Source organism: Neovison vison, chromosome 6 (assembly GCF_020171115.1).
Source record: "Neovison vison isolate M4711 chromosome 6, ASM_NN_V1, whole genome shotgun sequence".
NCBI lineage: Eukaryota > Metazoa > Chordata > Mammalia > Carnivora > Mustelidae > Neogale > Neogale vison.
In genome coordinates this window covers 214,714,556-214,731,799 of record NC_058096.1, presented here as the reverse complement: position 1 = coordinate 214,731,799, position 17,244 = coordinate 214,714,556, and the positions used below count along the sequence as shown (strand labels likewise).

The following is a 17,244-nucleotide window of genomic DNA, read 5'->3' as shown; positions in this document are numbered from 1 at the left end:
TGTTGGGACAGAAGGGGACAGGGGCTTACTTCCAGGCTTGCCAGGGGAACCCCCAGGGTAGGGGGGAGGTGGACAGAGAAGCAGAGGAGATTAGCAGCTTGGGGCGGAGGTCTGGACCCCAGCTCCTTCCTTTACAAATTCAGTCTGCTTCCCAGCCTTGTTAAAATGGATTTGGGAAGGGGGAAGTATGGGAAGGGTAGGGGAAGAAAGTGGGGAGGCACTGGTGGAACTTAAATAAGATTATACTTTTTTTTTTTTTTTTTTTTTTTAATTCTAGCAAGCAGCCCACCCAACAGGTTACTAAAATCTCTCCTTTCCAGGCATGACTGCTCTGGGGTCGGACCTCAGGTTCTGAAGAGAAGGCTGGCCTTTCCTTCATTTGCCCTTAGTGGGTGATGCCTGTGGTTTGGGGAGGTGGGGATGGAGTTAAGTTTGGGCCCCTCTTTCCACACTCTGTCCCTGAATCCACCAGCAAGACTTGGTCTGACTGGAACATAGATACTCATTTAAAATAGGCAGAAGTGGGCTGGGTCAGGGGCTTCTGGGGAGGAGGAAGGCAAAAGCGGTGGGGAGGGGCAGGACGGTGAGGGATTGAGGGAGAGCAGCTGGTGTTTCCATTCCTCTGAATATCTGGCTTCTTGCTCCCCCTACCCTGGAGGGTGGGGTGGGGGTGAAATTAGATGCAAGGAACTCTGGGGCCTTCTGGCTGTTCAATCCAACCCTCCCACCCCCCCACCAAAAAAAAAAAAAAAAAAAAAAAGAGAGAAAGAAAGAAAACCCATGGGGGCACAGGCACACCCCTAAAACTCAGTAAACTCCTTGCCACACTTCTCATTGATGGAGACTCGGATCTCTTCCTCCTCATAGTCGTCAAAATTACTCGTGTCCCCAGGGCCTTTAAACTTTGGTATGAAGGGAGCTTCCACCTGGAGAGGGGTCAAGAACCACTCAGACCTCAGTAGTCAACATAATTATCCTTACAACAATAAATGTAAATGGACTAACATTCATGAGATAATTTACTATGACCCAGGTCTCAGCTTAACATTAGGATGTCAACTCACCTTAATGACCTAAGAATCTCATTATAGCTAGCTTGCCAGAGGGATGTCTCATGCTCAAGGTCACAGAGTGGCCAAATGATCCCACTTCTAGACCCCACTGCTCTAAGTCCCCTCAGCTGGACTGGCTCAGAGCCTGTGGCCTATTTTCAGATGTCACTTCCCTTTCCATCTCTCCACCGGTTGCCCTCCCTGGTTCAAGGCCTCCTCTCAAAACCCTCTGCACCTGCTGGGAAGAGGGGTGGCATGGGGAAGGAGGTGGCCCACCTTCCTCTGGTAGATGGCAATCCAGTCAGTTGTGGCAAACCACTTGTGGTTCTTGATATCGTTAACCCCATTCTTGAGGTTCCCAAAGCGTTTGGTGAGGTCCACCTGCAGCAGGTTCCGCAGCAGATCCTTCAGGTCAGAGCTGAAGTGGGATGGGAACCGCACCTGGAGAGGGGGTTAACAAGGACAGGGTGGGGGACTTGCCTGGAGTCGAGAAATCCCAGAATGCTGCCTTTGCCACCTAACAGTCCTACTGGGTGGAGAACCTTCAAATTGAATGTGCTTTAGGATCCCATTAAAAAAGCTTGTGTGTGTTGGGGGGTGCCTGGGTGGCTCAGTCAGTTAAGCAACTGCCTTCAGCTCATTTCATGATCCCAAGTTCCTGGGACTGAGCTCCAGGTTGGGCTCCTTGCTCACAGTAGGGGGTCTGCTTCTCCCTTTCCTTCTACCTGCTGCTCCCTCTGCTTGTGCTCTCAATCTCTGTCAAATAAATAAAATCTTGGAGCGCCTGGGTGGCTCAGTGGGTTAAAGCCTTTGCCTTTGGCTCAGGTCATGATCCCAGGGTCCTGGGATCGAGACCCGCATTGGGCTCTCTGCTCAGCGGGGAGTCTGCTTCCCCTTCTCTCTCTGCCTGCCTCTCTGCCTACTTGTGATCTCTTGTCTGTCAAATAAATAAATAAAGACTAAAAAAAAAAAAAAAAAAGCTTGTTGGGGCCATGGGAGTTTGATTCAAGAGGTCTGAGAACCTGTGCCTAGCCTGTTCCTCGGCCATGCTGCTGCTGTTGGACAGGGGGCCACTCTGGGAACTGCTGCTCTAAGGTAAACGCTCCGATGGTTCCCATTTCAGAGGAGAGAGGCTTGGATGTGTTGAACAGCTTGTTTAGGGTCACACAGAGGAGTGGGACAAGGGGGCTTTCACCTTGGGTCTGCTGGACTTCAGAACTTGCATTCTTAGCTACTGCTTCCTAAGGCAGCTCTGCCAGGGTCAGGGGACTTCTGAAATATTCATGGTTATGAGAGAAATGACTGTTTTTGTTTCCCCCTCTCTCCCCATAGCTAAGATTCTTTTATTCTTTAAGGCTCACTTCAACTCTTCCAGAAACTTCCCCAGTCTTGTTCACAAGTAGTTACTGGATTTACAGCCGTAAGAACTAAGTTCTAGCACTGGTCTACATCTTACACACTGTATGACCTTGGCCATGGCCCTTAACCTCTCTGGGCCTGTCCCTGCCTCCAGTTGCACAAGGGAGAGAATACTGCGCAGGGTGCGTGGGAACTGTAAAATGCTACAAAGAAGGGAGTTATGCTCATCTTCTCTTTCCTCCTCAGAACTATGTTTTTTTTTCTTTTTCCCCACTTTGGGCCATTTTCCCTGCAATTTCTTTTCTGCCTGGTGGCACATACCTCGTCTTTCCCTTTTTAGTGACCCCACATTGCAGCTGGTTTCTTTCTCAGAGAGGCAAGTGTCTGGTTCCCCAGTTCTCGTACAGTAAGGTGAAGCTCAGAGGGGCACAGGCACTTGCCCGAGGTTTCAAAGTCAATGGGTGGCTGAGCTGGGACTTGGAGCCAGGTTGACGCCCCCAGGCTGAGCTGGGACCTGCTTCTACTAATTCCTGGGCCAGGTAGAAGGATGGCTGAGTCCTCCCAGCAAGGTGGTGAGCTGAGGGCAGAGGTCAGGTTCCCACCCTGTCCCAAGCCCTTGGGGCCTGTGATGATGCTCTCCACACCTGAGCTTCATCACTCCTTCCAAGTGCTGGGGTATAGCGAAGGGGGGTGCGTTGTGCGGCAGGGAGCACATCTGTGCTCTGTGGCAGCTCTGCTGCCCCGACCTGCACTCCGAGAGTCAGCAAATCTGCATCTGGGAGAGAAGACGTGGGCCTCTTCCCCTAAGTGACCCTGAAGGGCCCCGAGTGGCACCCAGGAGCTGCACATGGTTGCTTTTCTGCTGTGAAACTTGTGAAAACTCATGCTCAGTGGGATGACTGGAGGCAAGGAGAGCTTCTGGTCAGGCAGGGGAAGGCGTTCGGGTGGGGCCTGGGGTTCTGGAAGCTCTGGAAATATCAGCAGCATGGGTCCAGGATTAGGTGGGGAGGCTGTGTGAGGTGCTGGCCTGTTAGTGTGGCTGGTGCACCCAGCTTCACTGCTTGGCCTAACTTAATGAACTTCTAGATTGTTCTGACACTATCTGCAGGGCTCCACGGTGAGCAGAACTGGTGGGGAACGGTCTGTCTGGGGGCTTAGCCCCCGTATCCAGGCCTCACCTTCCCAGAGACAATCTTCTCATAGATCTGGATGGGCTGGTCAGCGAAGAAGGGCGGGTAGCCAGCGGCCATCTCGTAGATGAGAACCCCTAGGGCCCACCAGTCCACAGCCTTGTTGTAGCCCTGGAGTGAGAGGGGTGTACGGTGTGAGGAGGGCAAGGAGGGGGTACAGGCAGAGCAGGCCTCAAGGCAGGGGGATGGACAGGGAGGTGCCTACTTTGCTCAAGATGATCTCCGGGGCCAGGTACTCAGGGGTCCCGCATAAGGTCCAGGTGCGGCCTTTTACACGCTTGGCGAAACCGAAGTCTGTCACCTGTGGGCACAAGAACGGGCTGTTGCCAGGAAGTGGGGAGGGACGGGGAAGATCCAGCCCAAGGCCACCTAGGTCCGCCCCTTGCCCGTCCTGGTGGGCACCTGGATGTAGCCCTGCTGGTCAATGAGGAGGTTCTCCGGCTTCAGGTCCCGGTAGATGAGGTCAAGTGAGTGCAGGTACTCGAAGGTCAGGACGATCTGGGCCGCGTAGAAGCGGGCATGCGGTTCACTTGCGGGGACAATTGGGGAGAGGACAGGTGAGCGTGGGTGGTTATGCCCAGCATGACCCGCCCACCGCCAAATGATCTAGAGCTGCCCCAAATACATAAGCAGAGCAGACTTCTTCGAACAGGGCCCCACACGGGAAAGAGCTGCATGTCCAGCAACAGAGGAACACAACCAGAGTGCCGTAGCTTCGCACACTGGGATCGCACCCACCGCCACCACCGGGACAGGCGGTGAAGACGGTTAACAACGTGGCTAGATGTCAAGATGATTATGTGAGCAAGAGAAGAAAGGAACAGAAGAATGTGAACGGTGTGATTTCCATTTATATCCAGTCCAAACCCAGACCAAACACATTTATGGTGTTTGAAACCAGAAAGGACAACTGCTTTCTTCAGGGTGGCAATTTGCCAAGAAAGGGCTTCGAGGGAATTTTCTGGGGTGAAGGAAATGTTTTCTATGGTATTTTGGGTGGTGGTTTCACAAGTGTATGTGACTGTCAAAACACTGAACACCTATATGTTCTGTTGTATGTAAAGTGCTTATCTATATAACTAAGGAAAAAGATAGCATGAATTTTGTAACTGCCAACTTAAACAGGGAGCCTTAAGTCACTGTGTTACTTCTATTTTGTGGGGGCTGAGAAACCACAGATTCCTCAGCTCAGGGGCAACAAGAACCTGGACAGACCTGGAGAGCCCACTTCACACCCCCAGATGACTTGGTCACGTGACAACACCTGTGGGCCCACCTGACCCCACCTGGCCAGCTCACCTGAACCTTCCGATCCGCCGCAGGTGCGAGAACATCTCCCCGCCAGGCACATACTCCATAACCATGTATAAATTCGAGTTGTCCTACGGGAAACAGCGGCTGATCAGGGCCCCGTCCGAAAGCCTGGTGCCCTTACGTGGTGGGTGTTCCAAAATAGGGGGACAATAATAATCTCGGCTCCCATATGAAGCCCATTTGGAGTTCCAGGCGCTGTTCTCCCTGAGCCCTCCCTCTCACTTCCTTCTGCCCCATGAAGAAGAAGGGGCAGCAGGGGGTGAAGGTGAGGGCCAGTAGGTAGGGTGTAAGGGGCCCAGCCAGCGTGCCTGGGCTGGGGAGAGGACTCCATGGTGCCTCACATCTGAAACTGTCTTGCCCAAAGCTTGAGGTCACAGTTTTGTCACCTGAAAAACGGGCCCAGGATGGGCTACAGAATTTGTGGGGTCCCAGAATAAAAATGTGAAGCCCTTTGTTAAAAAAAAATTATGACAGATTTTAAGAAGGTAGCAGCAGAGGTTTAAACCACACATGGGGGTCTGTCTGGGTCTCAGGCCTTGAATACATTTTCCCAGATCTTGTTGTCACAGCTTAGGACAACACCCAAAATAGCTCACGGAGGGCACTCACTTTGTGCTCGGAATGGTCATGCCCACCCCATCAGGTGGGGAGTGTTGTGATCCCCATTTTATAGATAAGGAAACTGAGACTCAGGGCAGGGAGGTCCCGCGCCAACTTTACACAGCCTGGAGGTGTACAGAACCGGGGTTTGAATCCAGGCTGCGTGGGGAGTTTGGGCTGCAAGTGGGTGTCAGGTGGGTGTCGGGGAGCTGCTTTGGAGGGACGTCAGCCAGGTTCGCAGGCTAGAAGCTGGTGGGCCCAGGAGCTGAATGTGGGGCTACCAGAGTCTAAGGCTGACTCCTACCCCCTAGCAGCCCTCCTCTGGGGCTCTCCTTCTTTCCCGTTAGTGGACCTGCCTTGCCCTCGGCCCCCATCCTAGCTCTAGGAGCCCCAAGGCTGTGCCACTTAGCAGGGGCCCCGGCCCCCGGGACCCCACCTTGAAGGAGAACTCGAGTTTGACGAGGAACGGAAAGTTGACCGCCTGCAGGATGCGCTTCTCATTCAGGGTGTGCTCGATCTGTTTCAGCTTCACTACCTGCGGGGTGGGAAGGGAGGGCAGGGAGGGTCTGAGAAAGTCCTCTTCCTCCCCCATGCCCAGAAGTAGGGGTACCTGGGCTGGGTCCTTTGAGTGCCCACAGCCTGTAGAGCCTGGGCTTGGAGGCACAGTGAGGACACACTGAGAAGGCAGAGGCTGCCTGTCCCTGCATGGCAGGTTCAGGGCAAGAACACGAGTCACCAAGCCTCATGGCCCAGAGGGGTCAGAGCCATGGTGTGGGAAGCTCGGGGCCTGTGGATACCCAGATAAGGTCGGGGGATGGGGGAGTCAGAGAAGGCTTCCTGGAGGAAGGGGCAGCTAAGCTGAAACCGAAAAGACAAGCGGGAGTGATACCTAAGAGATGTTTGGAAACACTTCGCCTGCATCCAGAGCGCCCTCCCCACAGCCACTCAAACCCCAGGCTCATTCTACCTCAGCTGTCCCCAGCAGGTGCCTCACACATAATGACAAGAGCCCTGAGGAGCATGTGCTCTGAGCATGGGATACAGAGAAGGGAAGTGACCTGCCCAAGGTCAACCACTGCTAATCCGCGTCAGGCCTGCATGTTGCCTGCAGGCAGCCTGGCCCCTTGGTCAGCTCTGATCTGCTGTGCCACAGGGCTCCTCCTGCTTTGCTCACAGCTGTGAGCTACAGGTCCACACCCGCACTGTCTGGTGAGTCTGTACTACCACGTTTGGATGCTGAGCACCTGAGATGTGGCTAGATGCTAGGTGAGCTGAGTTTAAAATTTTAAGTTTCTAAAATGAAAAAAAAAAAAAAATTTTTTTTTTTTAATTTGTCGGAGAGAGAGAGAGAGAGCACGCGCGCACAGAGTGGCAGGCAGAGGCAGAGAGAGAAGCAGGCTCCCCACTGAGCAAGGAGCCCGATTCGGGACTCGATCCCAGGACCCGGAGATCATGACCTGAGCGGAAGGCAGCGGCCTAACTGACTGAGCCACCCAGGTGTCCCTGAAATTTTTTTTTTCTAAAGATTTTATTTATTTATTTGACAGAGAGAGACATAGCGAGAGAGGGAACACAAGCAGAGGGAGAGGTAGGCAGAGGGAGAAGCAGGCTTCCCGCCAAGCAGGGAGCCCTATGTGGGGCTCAACCCCAGGACCTCGGGATCATGACCTGAGCCAAAGGCAGATGCTTAATGACTGAGCCAGCCAGGAGCCCCTAAAAAGAAAATTTAAAAAGGGATACCTGAGGCCAGTTACTCAGTGACTTTTAAGACCGAGGGGAACAATGCGGGCTATGTGAATTTGCTTTTCCAACCTCTCTGCTTTTTCTTGTTTTCTAGTGAAAACTGAACATCTGACCAGAGATGTAAGTGTAAAATACAAGCTGGATTCTGAAGACTTAATACAGTAAAAAAAAAAAAAACCGAGATGTCTCATTAATGGTATTTTTGCACTGGTTACATACATTGAAATTTTAATATTATAAATATACTGGCTTAACTAGAGCACATTTCTGAAATTAATTCTATCTGTTTCTTCTCACTTTTTAAAGGGGGGGATTCTACAAAATTTAAAAGCATATACAGGGCGCCTAGGTGGCTCAGTGAGTTAAAGCCTCTGCCTTCGGCTCAGGTCATGATCCCGGGGTCCTAGGATCGAGCCCAGCATCGGGCTCTCTGCTGCTCAGCAGGGAGCCTGCTTCCTCCTCTCTCTCTCTCTGCCTAATTGTGATCTCTGTCAAATAAATAAATAAAATCTTAAAAAAAAAAGCCAAACCATATATAGCTCATATTACATTTCTATTAAACAGTGCTACCCAACGGTAGCACCTGGCATAGAGTAGGGTCTCAAAAATATTTACAGAAATAAGGTCTACGGGGTGCCTGGGTGGCTCCATCAGTTGAGTGTCTGCCTTTGGCTCAGGTCATGATCCCAGGGTCTTGGGACGGAGTCCTGCATCAGGATCCCTGCTCGGTGGGGAGTCTGTTTCTTCCTCTCCCTCTGACCCTCCTACCCACTTGTACCCCCTGTCCCTGTCTTGAATAAAGAAATAGCATCTTTAAAAAAAAAAAAAAAAAGAAAGTCTGTGTGGGGCACCTGGGTGGCTCAGTTGGTTAAGCCATGATGACTCTGGTCATGATTCCAGAGTCCTGGGATGGAGCCCTGCACTGAGCCCCACCTTGGCTCCCTGCTCAGCGGGGAGTCTGCTTCTCCCTCTCCCTCTGCTCCTTCCACTCCCTCACCCCTGCTTGTGCTCTCTCTTGCTATCTCACTAATAAATAAATTAAAAAGAAAGAAAGAAAGAAAAAAGGAAAGGAAAAAAAGAAGAAAAAGAAAGAAAGAAAGAAAAGAAAAGAAAAGAAAAGGAAGTAAGGTCTGTGTAAACACAATATTTTCCCCAGGAAGACTTCTGGCTTCCTTGGTACCGGGTAGGTGTTTGAACCCATGTTCACAGCCTGGACTCCCATGAAAGGCTGGTCTGGAGGGGAAGCTTCATGAAGGCAGCATGGGCGCTTCTGGCCCTTGGGTCTGGCACATTAGGAAGGCTCAGGAAACGGTGAATGACAGACAGGAAGACTGCTCAGGCAGTGGAACAGTCTGAAGGAAGGCCTGGTGGGTGGACGGTGGCCCCCGGGATGGGCCGTGCTTACCTTCTGTTTGTCGAGGATCTTCATGGCAAAGTGGTTCCCGGTCTCCTTGTGCTTCACCAGCATCACCCGCCCAAAGGAGCCTGTGCCGAGGGTCTTGATTCGTTCAAACTGATCCAAATGGGCTGTATTCTGTGGGAGGAGGGGTTGCGAGGGTCAGGGACCCTCTCGGAGTGGGGGCAAGGCCAAGGTCCGGGGCCCCCTCTGCCACCAGCAGAGGGGGCCCTGGGGAGCAGGTGGAGTGATGGGGGGGGGGGAGGACAGGGGGCGGAAAAACAAGATGGCGAAGGACACATTCCTTAAGGCGGGTGGCAGGGGCCAGATCCGGCCCTGGCCCGGGGCCCAGGAACTGCTGGCAGCTGCATGGGGGGCAGGGGCCACCAGGTGGAAGGGGGTGGTGGGGTGGGGGTGCGTGACAGTGGGTGATTGGGTGCCTCCGCCCAGGAGCCCCCACTGGCACCTAGGGGGCAAATGGAGTCAGGTCTGGAGCCCTCCACAGGGCCCGAAAAATCCTCACCATGTGAGAGGGCCCGTCAGCTCTCCCCTCTAAGGCTCTGCATCCCAGGTGCTTACCTGAGCAGGATTTTCCCATTTTTTAAGGAAATCTTCTTTGGCTTTGGCTAAGAACTCTTTCACTGAAAGGAAAAGAGAGAGCATTGGTTAGAGACCCCATCTGGTCGGGATGGGCCGAGGCCATTCCTGGGGAGACGCCCCTTTGTGCAAAGTGGGGTGTAGCTGTCTCAGCCCAGGGACTGGCCTTATCCCAGAAGCTTCAGGTGCCCCGGCTGAGCTGGAGGGCAGCTTTGGGGGACCCTGATCCGGGCTGGGGCCTGCCTTTACTCAGAGAAGTGGGATACAGACTCAACTCCGTCCCAAATGGGGTACAAGGTGACTCAGGGGTTACTCTTAGGGGTACAGAGAGTGACGCCCAGGCCAGCCCACCCCCACTCGCTCCAGTTCTGACCGACATTCCACGGCCAGGGCCGACGCCAGCCAAGATATTTATAGCCTGGGGATTTGGCTGCTCCTCCAGCCCCTTCTCTGGGGAGGCTGGGCCCTGGGTGGAGGCCTCTGGGGCTCGGGTAGCAAGCGCCCTTGGGGGGCTCAGCTGTTGCCTTGGCCCCCAGCTGGCCCCGTTCCTGCCTTTGCCAGTCCAGGGGAACTTCCTCTGAGCTGGTTCAAGGGGAGCCTTGCCCGATGCCCATACCCTATGGGCCCTTCAGCACCCCAAGGTGGACATGACCATCCAGCTAACAGTGAAGACCTCCTGGTGTATGCGCCTGCTCACTTGGTTCGCCTACCAACTTTCCTTTTATTCATCCTTCCCATTTAAAGCCCTAGGAAATTGAGGCTGAGAAAAAGGCCTTCTTGCCAAAGCCGAGAAGGAGCCCAGTAAAGCAGCTAAGGGCTGGAACACTGGGACAAGATCAACTTCAAATCCCGGTCTGGTCTCTGATGAGCTGTGCAACCTTAGGCTACTGACCTGACCTCAGTTTTCCTCATCTGGAAAGTGGGGATAATACTAGTAACGACCCAGTAGGGTGGTTGTGAGGAATGAATGAATTAACCTTGGCAAAAAGGGTTGGACAGGGCACCTGGGTGGCTCAGTGGGTTAAGCCACTGCCTTCGGCTCAGGTCATGATCTCAGGGTCCTGGGATCGAGTCCCGCATCAGGCTCTCTGCTCAGCAGGGAGCCTGCTTCCCTCTCTCTCTCTCTGCCTGCCTCTCTGCCTACTTGTGATTTCTCTCTGTCAAATAAATAAATAAAATCTTAAAAAAGAAATTAAAAAAAAAAAAAGGGTTGGACAGTGGCTGGTATGGGGTTAATGCCACATAAATGGCAATTACTGATCCTGCTCTTAAGTACTTAAGAAAATTGAGCTATGAAATATGGGAGGCGGTACACTGGCCTCTCAAACTTTAAATGTACAGCCTGGTGGATTCTCACATTACAGACCCATCCTTGTAACTACCCCTGGGGCCAGGCACGCTCTTCAGGGACCCTTCCGGTGTGCCAGTCCTTTGCTGAATGCTCTCTGTGCTTGATTCCTACCGTGATGGGTCAGACCTGCTGTTCCTCTCCTTGTACAGATGGGAAGACTGACCAGGCCCGAAGTGGCCTGCTGGACCTCACTGCCCACAAGACTCAGTGCTTCGCTGCTGCCGGATAGCAGTGCACCAGGGCGGCCCACAGACCGAGCTGTCTTCTACCTCCTGATGTTCCTGCGACACCTGCTACCCTGAGGGGTTGTGTAGGCTTGCACTCAGGCCCTGTCTGTCACCCGCCTGGACTACCCAGACATAGCGCCAGAAATTTCCACACAGCCTCAGGGGTGGCTGCCACTCCCACCGTCCCCAAGACTCGCCTCAGCGTTTGGAGGGATGAGCCTTCCATGGGATTGCAGGAGTGGCAGATGGAGGCGAGACTGTCGGTCAGGAAAACCCTCACATGGGGGACTGGGCAGCCAGGGGGCAGTCAAGGAACGGCCATGAGTCCTAGGCTGGTGCCTGGCTGGGCCGTCCGCTGCTCGAGACCTCTCTGAGCCTGGGGGCTGCACCAAGTCCAATGCTTTCGCCTGCACAATCTCTTCTGACGCAGAACACCTTCCTTGAAAACCTCCAAACATACACACTGAATTCTGAATGAAGGTGGTGGGGGAGAGGGTACCCTTCACCTTTGGGTACCTTTGCCTGCCCAAGAGGGCGAAGAAAGGGATATGGGAAGAATCCAGGAAAATGCCTGGTCCTGCTTCCCCGTTTGCTCTCAGCCATTCCTGAGAATTACCATATTCTGCTTTTTCCTGACTCAGTGGGCCTGCCTCCAGGAGTGCGCAGATAAAGAGGGATAATAACTGGGGAACCCCAGCCAGGAGCCCCCATACTCACCTCTGCTTCCTACCTCTTCCAGCAGAGGGTGCAATGGGGGGGTGGAGAGGGATAGAGTGATCTGAGACCCATCAAGCCCTGGCCAGGGAGGCTCAGGGTGCTGGCTACGGCTTAGGTACCCAGAAGGTGCGGTGCAGGTAGCCCAGGAAGCGGATAGTCAGGTGGGCCCAGAGGAGCAGCTGCAGCCACAGCTGGAAGGTGGTCTCCGAGTCACTGCCCTGGCTACTGCCTGACCCCACATCCATCCCAGGCTGCCCTGAGCTCTCCCTGGAACCGTCCCTTTGCAGGGAAACCAGGAATACGCAAAGCCTCTGAGCTGGCTTCCTCTGGAGGGCCTCAGGGGACCAGGGAGGAGGAGCTGGTTGCCAGGGAAGCATTTAAAGGTGACTGCTCCCAGCTGGCCAGGGTTTGCAAAGGCCCTCCTTGGCAGAAGGCAGTGGGAAGATTCTCCTGAGGGTGTCCCTTCTGGCTGGCCTGGCTGCCCCAGGGGTGGAGTGCTAAAGCTAACTTCCTGTTCCAGGGACTTCACTGCTCCCAAGACACCAGGTCCTGCCTTTCTTCGTGGGTGCTGAACTACCCAACGGATGGCACCGGATGTGCCCAGGGCAGAGGGGAAGGAGTTAAGGTTCAGGCCCAGGCAGCAGCAAGGGGCTCCCTGGGGGGCCAAAGAAGCCCCAGAGCCCAGTTAATTAGCTGAAAGAGCGGATGGGAGAGAAAGGCGTGATTGGGGGGGCGGGGCAGACACAAGAGCCACCCTATCTCCTCCCCTAAGTCCTCTTTGAATCTGGAGCCCCCAATTCCTGCTGCCCCGAAAGAAAAATGGGTATATCTGGATTTATCTTGCTCCTGTGTGGGGGCAGAGAGGGGACTGACATCGCGGGATGTCCTTGGCCTGTCAAACCTTGTCCTGTGCTTGGCTCTGTTTTCAGCCACAAAAGTCCAACCGGAAACGAAAGACTAAACCTAGGAGTGGGGGGAGGGGGAGGCAGCCTTGACCATCTTCCTCCTTCTTTCCACATCCCAAATAAAGTGGAGGGTCAGTGGAAGCTTCTCTGAAAGTGCCCAGCACCCGTGGCCCCTCCTGACAACAGGAAGTGGCAGAGAAGGGAAACCCAGCCAGCTGCTGGCTTATGAAACCCGCACCCTTGCCATGTCTCCTACGGGGGATGGAGGGGTGGGTCCCAGCCTCCACTCTGGTCTGGATTCTATTTGGGCTAACAGAAGGAGCCTCAGACACCCGTCCAAAAGCCAGGGCCACAGCAGGAGGCAGGAGCCCAGCCTCAGACGCGGCGGACAACAAGCCCAGCAACACTCAGCCCTCTGAAACCTGTTTGGGACATGGATGATTGGGACCCCTCTTCAGGACTGGATCACTCCCCAGCCGGACGGACCCCCATTCTGTACTGAACCATCACCCATTATGACCTGGTCTCCATCACTGAGCTGAATCAACCCCCAGTCTTAACACACTTAACACACACTGGGCTGGCCCACCCCACTGCCTTTGTCTGAGCTGGAACCCCTGTGCTCACTTTGGCAGCACATATTCTAAAATTGAGCTGGGCCCCACCCTGGGTGGACCGTCCCCCCTTGGCTGAACAGGGCTGCCCATACGTCTTCTTTTCCCCAGGCCCCCAGGCTCAGGGTGGTTAGTCAGGGAGGGGTTTCCAGGGCCAGCCAAGGGTCTACAGACTCTTCCTCTCTACCTATTCCTGAAACTCCACTGTAGCCCTTCCCTGGCTTGAGGGGCACAGAGTGCCTGGGAAGTTGCTATAGTAACAGGGCTCATCCTCACCATCGTTGGGGTTGGAAGCCATCACTCAGTCTTCCTCTCAGGGCACCAGGACTACGGTGGCTGGGAAGGCTCATGAGACCTGCTGTACCAGCTTGGCTGCCCCATCCCCAGTACTCTGTCTGTAAGGGGAGGTAGGGAGTTGTGGGGTGGTGGGAGGAAGGGAAACCCAAGTTAGGGACCAGTGGGTGCAGCGGAGGGATAGACAGGACCCTCAAGGTTCTGGAGGCCTTACTGGGCTAAGGGAAAAGCTGCCTCGGCAGGACCCTCTTGGGCACCCATACAACTGCCAGTGCACAGAAGGCGCTTGCTGCTCTGAGAGGCTTCTGTGGGACGTCAGAGGGCCGCCATTCTTCCCATCTAGGGGCCTCTCGGGGGCACTTCTCACAGAGTCTGGATCTGCTTGTCCCTGGGACCTGGAGGGGAATCGGGGGGGTTCCCTCTTGCCAGCCCCACCCCTTCTGTGGGCCAGCTCCCAGGGGTGCCTTTGACCAGGGCCAGCCAAGGCCTGAGCTCCACTTGGCCGCCTGTCCCTGGGCCTCTTGGGAGGCCTTCTCTTAGTTCTCCAGCTTCCTCAGAGCCCAGGGCTTGGTCTTTTTAATATGCTCCTTAGCATCTTCCCCGGACCCCTACCAATGGCTTTGGCCTCTTTGGGTTACGATGTCTCCCACCCCACCCCAGGGCTTGTTCTAGATCCCTGCTCTCCTGGGAGGAAACTGACACCATCTCCTGCCATGGAGACAGGAGCCTGGGGGGCTGAGGGATGTCTGACTGGTGCCTCCTATGGCTTGGGCATTTTCCTGACCCAGGTCAGGCTAGCAACCGGCAGATGAAATTCAGGTGCCCCCTACAGGCTGGCCTGGCTACTGCCCCCACCCCCACCGCCACTGCACCCTGGTGACAAGAGGGCATATTTTGTCTAATTTCATTCTTTTGGACTCAGAGCTTCAAAGCAAAAAGGGGCTTCCTTTCTCATCCTATTTCCTTTTCTAAGAGCCCCTATAAGCCTCTGGAAGGATGTACAGCTTGGGGGCATTTCCTGAAGTGTGACATGGGTCCCCCTGGCAGGGCACAGAATGATTTTAGGAAGTTTCACTTTTCCAGTTTGTATTTTAATGTGTACCAGAGAGAACATGACCAGCAGAACAATCTCCCGATTTCATTTATATTATTGCTTAGGACAGATCAAACTTTACATCTGAACCAAAGTGGGTCAAAACTTTATTATTTTAAATTAAGAAAATATAAGTGAATAGAATAAAAATCAAGGAGGCAGCTTGAGAATGTCTGGGTCTGGAAATTCTGGGGTCTAGGGAGTTAGCTGATAAGCGGATCTGGATGCAAATCCTGAGTCTTTGACATCATCTATGTCAAACTCAAGACAGCGTGTTTGGAAAATTTGGAGAAAATTGTTATGAGAATCATCCAGTGGATCGATCTACGGAGACCATTTAGCCTGGCACATCCTAGATGCCTAGTAAACAGTAGCTCTGTTTCATCATGAGAGTCCACTTCTGGGTGTCTGGCCTGCCTGCTCTCCTAGTGAATTAGCGGTTCCTTCCAGAGCCTCTCTGATCCTCCGGAATCCTTTTCCCTGTGCGGCTTTCTGCCCCACTATGCATGTTTGATATGCCTTGAAAGTTTTCCAGGACAGTGTCATCTCCCCAACTTTCAACTGAGCTTCCGCAGTATATAGCAATTTGCCTCCACCTTCTACCTCCCAGCCAGCCTCACCTGCTGGGGGCTCCAGCCCCTCCCCCTCGGCCTAGTACCCTCCACACTCATGCCCAGACCTTTTTTGGTCACTACCCACCTGCTCCTCTGTCATCAAGTGCTCAGCTACAGGCACTTGCCTCCCTGTCCCCCGCCCATCGGTGACATGTTAGGCCTTTCCATGGCTGCTTGGTGATTCTGAGTTCTGTCATTTGAATCCGTGTGGAAATAAAGTTCCCTGGGTTTTGTGCCTGCATCCTTCTGGGACGGGGCATTCAAAGAACTCAGATGCTGAGGTCTGAGATCAGAAATTGGGAAGGGCGTATTTGGACACGGCCTCCCTTTCAGCTCTATTTCTGGGTAACTGGAAGGGGGTCCTAGCTCAGGTCCAGCTACAGGTCTGGAGTGATGACAATTTAAGAGCTGGGAGAACTGAGGAAGGCGCTGAGGCCATTTCTGAAGGCATTTCCAGATACAGAGTCTCTCTGGCTGGAAAAGGCCAACACCAACATAATTTGGGGGCTGAGGGGGAAACAGGCCTCTCTCTGGCTGAGCCCTGGGAATGATCAGAATCTATTTGTCCCTTGGCAAAGCAAGTCATTAGATGTCAGTTGCTACTCTCTCCAACTGTCATGCATCAAGTCCCCTCTGTCACCATCCCAGCTCAAGTTGAATGAGCCCTGCTAAACCCAGACACTTCATACCCCACTTTTCATCCTGGGCCAGGAGAGGGTGAAGAAGCCCTGGGGACTGCGTGAATGACGGAGCCTCAGTTGTGAAACGACCATTTATTTAGGGGCACTTCAAGAAGCCTAAAGCTCACTGCCTAACAGGAGATGGGAAGGAGCTCTGTTGCCGCCCGCCTCACCCCCCTCCCCAAACCCAGGAAAGAAGATGCAACGAATCCCAGCAAGACGGGCTCAAACTTGGCTTTGGAAGCACTGAAGCAGTTCTCTAGGTTCATAAACAGTCTGCTACCTCAGTCAGGGACAGACGCTTGCTTGGAGGAGGGAACACAGGCAGAGAAGCAGAGTGACTGAGTGACAGGATGAGAGAGGGGCAGAGGGACCCAGAAAGATCCTGTCCCCCATGCCAAGTGACACAGAAGGGAAAAACAATGCTGGAGGTGGCTCTGGGAAATGCTTAAGGGGGGCAGCGTGGGTTTGGAGGGGGGCTGTGATAAGGTGAAAAGGGGAAGGGCAGGAGAAAGATGGCGGGGGCTGGAGGGGGGAGGGGTGTGGTCACTAAGTGGCCAAGGTCCCTGCGGGGTGGAGGCAGACCCTATAGCACTCCCAAGCTGGCATAAAGCTGGGTTGGGGTCTGGCAGTGAGTTCCATCAGTGGGAGAGGTGAGTGAGGAATGGAGGGATTAGAATCTGGGAAGAGGGGGCAGGAAAGGAGGGGGTGGGGTGGTGACAAGGCCCCATGTGGGGCCCCAGCGGTCATACGTGCCTTGGTTGGCAGTGACAGCTGGGTGGGGGGGGCACAGTCTTTGCAGTGGGGGGTGGCCTTTGGCAAGGGGGCCCATACGGGGGTCTTCTGCGGGCCCTGGGACCCAACCTTGGACAGGCAGGGGTAAGGGGCGCTGGGAGGGGATGAGCAGAGAGAAATAGAGGGGGGCGCGTAGGGGGAGGGGCCAGGCGGTGATGGACAGGCCGGGGGCTGGCAGCGCGGGGCCGGGATCGGGGTCATGGCCGGGGCACTCACCACTCTCCTGCTCGCTGCCCTTCTTGGCGGCTGCGGCGTTGCCCATCGCGGCGACGGCGGCCGGGGCCGGTCCCGGAGCTGCGGCGCTGCGGGTGCTGGCGGCGGCCGGCGGCCCAGGAGCGCGCTGGGCGGCGGCGGCGGCCCCTCGGGTTGGCTGCGCTGGCTGCGGCGCCGCGACCCCCGCCCAGCCCCTGCTTCCCGCGTCTCTCCGCGCCCGCCCGCCCGGGAACCTCAGCCCAAGTCCGCTGCTGCTGTCCGTGACGCCCCCGCAGCCCGCCGCTCATTGGCCTAGGCCGTCCTGATCCTCATGTTAGAGACTGATGGTGCTGCCCATCTCGTGCGAGCCCCGCCCCCCGTTATCCCAAGCCCGCGATGATTGGCTGGGAGAATCAGGCCGGGGAGACGGAATCTTGTAGAATTCGAAAGGGCGGAGCCGTGTACTACGGGGAGGGCTGAGGCCCAAGCGCGTCAGGGAGGAGAGGAGGGG

The 17,244-nt window shown here is 54.7% G+C and overlaps 1 protein-coding gene across 1 annotated transcript; it reads right to left on the bottom strand.

The window, feature by feature from the left end:
- Positions 1 to 38: 38 nt before the first annotated feature.
- PRKACA (protein kinase cAMP-activated catalytic subunit alpha) lies at positions 39 to 16,863 on the bottom strand. Its single transcript, XM_044254042.1, has 10 exons — positions 16,758 to 16,863; positions 9,234 to 9,295; positions 8,664 to 8,792; positions 5,952 to 6,050; positions 4,901 to 4,983; positions 4,004 to 4,130; positions 3,807 to 3,902; positions 3,590 to 3,712; positions 1,329 to 1,493; positions 39 to 926 (listed from the first exon to the last, which is right to left on the bottom strand). Exons 1-10 carry the CDS (start codon positions 16,801 to 16,803, stop codon positions 801 to 803), a joined length of 1,056 nt encoding a protein of 351 aa, XP_044109977.1. The 5' UTR covers positions 16,804 to 16,863; the 3' UTR covers positions 39 to 800.
- Positions 16,864 to 17,244: the final 381 nt, after the last annotated feature.

Bases quoted from the DNA above. Each gene is read 5' to 3' on its own strand.
- PRKACA (XM_044254042.1), bottom strand. From the start codon at position 16,803: ATGGGCAACGCCGCAGCCGCCAAGAAGGGCAGCGAGCAGGAGAGTG. The intron at 8,793-9,233 runs GTAAGCACCTGG...CTCCTCCCACAG, and splicing joins AATGGGAAAATCCTGCTCAG to AATACAGCCCATTTGGATCA. The intron at 927-1,328 runs GTGGGCCACCTC...ACCCCTCTCCAG, and splicing joins TTGCCATCTACCAGAGGAAG to GTGGAAGCTCCCTTCATACC.